Source organism: Trypanosoma equiperdum, assembly GCF_001457755.1.
Source record: "Trypanosoma equiperdum strain OVI genome assembly, contig: ctg_1138, whole genome shotgun sequence".
Classification (NCBI taxonomy): Eukaryota; Euglenozoa; class Kinetoplastea; order Trypanosomatida; family Trypanosomatidae; genus Trypanosoma; species Trypanosoma equiperdum.
In genome coordinates this window covers 9,042-15,517 of record NW_027123103.1, presented here as the reverse complement: position 1 = coordinate 15,517, position 6,476 = coordinate 9,042, and the positions used below count along the sequence as shown (strand labels likewise).

The 6,476-nt window shown below is 40.4% G+C and overlaps 1 protein-coding gene across 1 annotated transcript; it reads left to right on the top strand.

The window, feature by feature from the left end:
* Nucleotides 1-287: 287 nt before the first annotated feature.
* On the top strand, nt 288-1,793 carry TEOVI_000539000 (uncharacterized protein; the record flags this gene model as incomplete). Its single annotated transcript, XM_067220374.1, has 1 exon — nt 288-1,793. One exon carries the CDS (start codon nt 288-290, stop codon nt 1,791-1,793), a length of 1,506 nt encoding a protein of 501 aa, XP_067076475.1.
* Between the last annotated feature and the right edge of the window lie 4,683 nt (nt 1,794-6,476).

Sequence of the window (6,476 nt, the reverse complement as noted above, 5' to 3'; positions counted from 1 at the left end):
AAGTGAGCGTCGGTCGTAAGAATGAGCGCTTAAATGTTTCGCCAAGCAAATAATAAAAAGCCTAAGCATTCACAGCCCCATAAATTTTACATGTCTCTCCTTAACTTGGAACAGTCTTCGCAACAATTTATTTTTATTTTTTAAACGCTGGAACAGGGCAACCCCGCGATGAATCTCTCTAAAGGCAAAAATCCGCCGTAACACAGCACCCGACAGCCAGCGAAGTCTCAGCAAGTTAATCATATCGACCATTCTTACCCCCCAAAATTAAGTAATTTTCAGACGAGATGGACGCCCAGCAACGATGTTTGGCGGTAGCCGCTTCCGTGCTGGCGATAGTGTACAGCAAAGAGAGCGCATCAGCCGCCGACACCGACACCAAAGCGGCCAAGATAACAAACACGTGCCAAGAACGATTGTTCTTAAACAAAGTGATCGGAGCCATCGAACAAAAGATAAGACCAGCAAGGCTTAGGCTAACAAAACTGAAAGAGGAAAGAAACGCGTATTTGTTAGCGGCGTGCGCAGCGCGATCATCCAAGGACCGCCTCGCCTACCATTTTTTGAGCGCTCTGGCGGGTCAACGGGCCAAAGCTCAAGATGAGCACATCGAGCAAGCAGAGCGTACGCACGCCACAGCAGCGCTAACGATCAGACGGAGGATAGCCGCACTAGAGGCAATGTTAGCACAGCAACCGTTCGAACCCGGCAAAGATGGGGCAGCAGCCGGAAACGCAGTAGCTGGAGGAACCGGCGCAGGAGGCACGGCAAAGAAGTGCACAGTCGTAATCAAAGGGGAAGCCAAAGAGCCAACAAAATGCACAAAGCAGGCGGCAACAGACAGCGACATCGAGCAAGCCGCCGCGGCCTACACCGAATTGACGAAGATACCACTAACACCCGACGCGGCTTTTAACTTCAACAACGTGCAGATCACCATTGACGTGCATGGTACCATCAACAGCATAGCCGATGTAGCAACCGGGACAAACATGGGCTGCGCAACTCAAGCCGGCAGCGGCGCAGGAGGTTTCAGCGGCGCGACCAATCACTGGCTAGGAATATCGGCGCTAACCCGCAAACCCGCGGCGACAGCACCGACGCAGGTGACGATCGCAACAGCAGCCAGCAACTACGAGGACACAGACAAAAACAATTTAAAAAATACAGGCTATGTCGGCACCAACGAACTCTCGGCGGCAATCAAAGCGGCTCAAGCACTAGCGCCCGTAACGGAAGACCTGCCTTCAGAGGCGACAGTCAGCGGCCTAGCGACAACACGAGACGCACTAGCCACGTACAAGGCGGTTACTACCGGCGGCAACAGCAAACCGACGGAAGCCGATACAGAAGCCATGATAAGCTTTCTAGGACCGAAGGAAAAGACAATCAAAGATTTATTCCTACAAAAATTGACAACTGAAAAAGTTCAAGGAACAACAGAAATAGCGGAGCTTGACAAGCCGATCCAAGAATTGGCAGAGAGCAAACACTATAGCAAAGCCCTAGGGATATGCTACGCTATGAAGGAACAAAAGGTACTGAAGCCAACAACCACAAAAATAACAGAAACAGACGCAACATGCCAAAAAAAAGGAGCAGAAAATAACTGCAAAGATGGCTGTAAAGAAATTACAGAAAACGGCGAAAAAAAGTGCGTAGTGGATAAGGAGGAGGCTACAAAGGTAGAGGGAGGAGAGAAAGATAGCAAAAACGGAACTACAAATACCACAGGAAGCAATTCGTTTCTTATGAAGAAAGCTCCTCTTTGGCTTGCAGTCTTGTTACTCTAACAACTTTTTTGAAAGATTTCTCTGAAACTCATGAAAAATTATGAAAAAGATTTTTTTGAAAGAAATCGGTAACATTTTATATACTTTTATATATCGTTACACTTTTTGATGAAAATTGGAAAATGTGCAAATGTGTGAGAACTTTCTAAATATGAAAAAATGTTACAATGTGTATGATTATGGCATATGAGTGCAAAGTAATAAGGTGATAGAATGACACAATAAGAAAATGCGTCCTATTCTAATTTTTTTATTTGGTTTATTAATTTTTATGGATGTTAGAAGTAATTTAGAGTTAAAATAGTATAAGAGTAAGAATAATAATAGGATTGCGTATACACTGATATTATAAAACAGTAATGTAACAGAGCGATTTGAAAGAAAAAATAGAAGCACTTATAGCAATGGCAAGTGAGGTACAGGAGCAGATGATGGAGAGATACACAATGGAATATACACAGCTTTACGGAAAAGAATTTGAGCATCAGCATACATAAGGGGATAGTGATCAGAGCAATTATAAAGAAACAGAGAGCAGTGCACATGACTAAAGGAGTCGCTACATTATCAGGGGAAAAGACCACAGAGGACTAAAGGGACGGAGTGGAAAACAGAAAGAAATAACAGCAGTTGTGGTAGAAAAGCACCGAACAAAGTGATACATCTGGAGTAATTTATGCTCCGTATTTAACTCAAAAATGGGTAGATGCTGCTGCATAGATTGTAGTAACTGGAGTTGTAATTCTGATTGTGGATATGCACATTAAGCGCCCGTTTTGGCCGACAAAGTTTTATAGAATAAATTTGTATTCATTTTTGGAGGTGGATATTGATGTGTAAGCAATTAGAAAGAAAGAATGGAGTCATGACTACCTAATCTCTGTGGGCAATTCACAGCATCAACGGTAATAACAACCCATTATAATTCTTATGAGTATATCAGTAAATTGTGCGGTGTCCCTTCCTGAAAATCACAGGCAAACGATAACAGCCCAAAAAAAGACATTAGTACAAGCAGAAACCTTGCGGTAGCGATGTGAAGAGCAGCAATCTAACAAGGATAAGCCTTTAACCTGAATCTAGGACTTCTGTTACTCCTGATCTGCGTTTTAAAAAATGAAAACAAACACAAGTACAGCAAGTAAAAAGCAAGAACACTACAGTTGTTTGTCAAAAAAGCAGAATCTGGTCAGAGGAACAAAATGCAACAGCATGATGCAGCAAGCATGATCAATGCGCCATAATGGTGTACTTTACAACAATAAATAAACAGCGATTATACTGCAGCTTACTCATCCACACACAGGACAGCACGAAACGGAAAGAAAAAAGTTAGGGATAAACACTTCACTCTTCAGGTTCTGATAGGTTTGTATAGTGGTACAACAGCAGCAAGCACCCATGAAGTTAAATGTAATTGCTGATATAGGTGCCATAACGTTGTTATTGTCGTTAACCGAGTCCAACGCAGCACAAGATGAACCAATTTCTGCCGCCAAATAGAAGGCGGCATGCGCGATGGCAGAGCAGCTTTAAAATCTGCAGGAGCGATCAATTTCTAATATGGTAAGGACGTCGGAAACATCTTCTGCATACTTGCGGCAGTCACTGCAGACTCAGGTTCACGTCACATTTACCATAATGAAATCTATGCTGATCAACATACAGCCGGTGTAACTTACTATACAGATAAATCTGCGCAATCATTAAACAAAGAAAGCCATCAGTATTGACAGCAGCTTCAGCTGTGGGTGCAGCAGCTAGGGCGGAAAGCGCAAATAAAAAGTTCATCAACATAGTAGCCCACCTCTTCGCGAGCGGCACTCACAGCTGGCTCACGAAATACACTACAGGGCAGGCTTACGGGCAAAAAACGGACGACTTCGCCCAACATGCCCGGTGCTGCAAGCTCGATGCATCGGAATTAATGGCGATAATGGCCATGCTGGACAATTTCGACGGCAATGGATATAAAGGCGGCGTAGAACCGACTGAGGGCCGCGCTACCGTCTGTGGGCTCTCCAACTGTGAACTTACTAATGGTTTTACAGATAACAAGCTGCTAAAAAGTGGAAAAGGAGGCACCATATCAGGGCGACCAGAATTCGCACCGGTCTTGTTCGCAATGGCCTCGGCGGACCTTGTGTTATTTCAACAGCTAATCTAAAAACAATGCAAACGACGAAACCACTGCTCTCTGGCGATCACAAAGCATGCCTGAGCATAGTAAGGGAAACGAAGAACACAAATTTAAAGACAGCGACGATTTTTCAACAGACGAAACTTTCAAAAAAGTCTACTCCCAATGCGTTCTCAAACTCAAAGCGACGGGACCTCAAAAGTCTGACATAACAACTCAAATACAGGCAGATTATGATGACAAAACTGAAATAGCGAAACAATTAAACACTTATTTTCCGGACACAAACGTCAATGATTTCATTAGCGACGAAACTGGTGCCGCAAAAAACTGTCAAAAGTCGGCGATGTAGCCGAACTTTTAGGGCAATTGACTTACTACTAACAACAAAAACTCCGAACACTAACTAAAGAAATTAAGATGCTACAAAACAAAAAGTAACAACAGAAACCAATAATAACCGAAACTGACGCAACTTTCAAAAAAATGAACAGGAGCTGAGTGTAAAGAATGATTCAAAGAAATTGCAGAAAATGGAGAAAAGAAGTACGTCATAGATGCAGAAGCATAAAAACAAGCAGCACAATCTGAAGCAAATGATTTAAAAAAGAAGGATAAATGCTTTGACAAGAAAACTTAATTCTACTTCAAATATGAATGCATGTGAAATGAAAAAACATGAAAAGACTCCTGTACTCATGTTAATAAGAAATTGGATCTCGTGGCTGCTACTTTTGTGAGCTTGCGTTTTTTTAAAACTTATTAAAATCATGAAATTTTTTACTTTAATAAAACATTTCAACATGTGATATATTTTAAAACTTGTGTAAAACACTTACTAAATGTACAAATTAATAAAATTTTGGAAATATGCAAAGATAATAATTTTATTAATGTGTGCATGAGTGTAACCTATGACTGAAAAGTAATAAGGCAATATGGTATGAAAAGTAAAGTAAATTATGAAAAAGTTTTATAATTCTTTATTTGTTTGTTTGATAGATATAAAATATAGAGTTATTATATTAACATTAATAAAAAATGATAATAATAATAGAAGAGTGTTATGAGTGTGTATATACAAATATTATATTAAGAGCAGTAATAATAATAATAATGAATGATAGAAAGAGGGTAAGTAAAATAATAATTATTATATTTATTGGAGAGAATTGTGAGTGTGTATATACAAATATTATAATAAAAGTTATGCTAAATGATAAATACACTGTCGAAAAAAGAAAGTTAAATAAATTGGAGGATACAATGAGAGTAAGTTAGTGGGGTTGACAGACAGTAAGGAGAAAGCAGGGGTGCAATACGCGCAGCTTAAACCACAGACATGACAATGGACATCATTATATACAAAGAGATGACGGACAAACCATTCCCAAAAGACGTGATACAGTATACCGGATAGATGGACTCGCTATATGATCTGCAGATGCAACAGAATAAAACAAGGGACAAAAATGCGAAATTAAATGAAAGAGCACCTAAAAATACAGTGAGTAAAAGGAGGAAATTATATAAAAGGATCCATTTATGCCACTTATTTAACGGAAAAAGAATAAATTATACGGCGGAAATGATGACGTCTACCGTATCTTTTTTTTGATGGTGAACCTTCCGCTATACATTAATGACAAATATCAGCAATTTTTATGTCGAAGTGTCATACATTTATTTTCTGTGTACACGCTGGCATAATTAGATTATTTTAATAGATTATGCTGATAAGTTGGTAATAATTTTATTAAACTGCATAAATTAGGAATTGAAGTGCGGCAACTTTCAAAGGAATATAATTCAGTAAGCATACTACACACAGTCAAACGAGACGTTCTAGATGTTCATCAAGGCAATTGTCCTAATGGTTCTGTTACTCGCAGTGAACGCTCTTCATTTCCGCACAACTTATTGTCGAACAGCTTGGAAAAGGCAAAACCTACAATAAAGAACAGCAGATATGGTAGCCACTGCTTCAACCAGCGGAATCACTGGCGACAGACTGCTACAAAAACAGGAGTTCAATAGCTGATCATGGAGGCGTTGAACTAGAACAAAATGGGGGCCCCTTTTTCCTTTTGAGTACCCGAATGAGCTGTCCAGCGACAAAAGGAGAGCCAGTGTACAGTAGACCATCCCAGCACAGCACAAGATTCATACCGATGTCAAAAAGTAGAATCCGTTGCGGCAACGATGAGGTAACACTAACAGTAGGCGTGTAACGCACATCCTGGAGACCAACTAAAATGTGTCCTTTCACTACAAAAAAACTATGCAGATTACACCTACAGGATAAAATAGCAGGCATACACTAAAATATAGCGAGAACAATGAAAGTGAAGAGAAACATCAATAAAGGTGAGGTGTCACTATGGATATTGATAACACTAGTACAGGTAACCATAAGCGAAGCGAAAACAAACGCTGCCTGCGAAAGTCCGTGCGATTGCAAGGCACGGCTGAAGAAAATAATAACCTACTACGACACATAAATAGGAAACGTTCGCAAGAATTTTGCAGACAATTTGCAACAT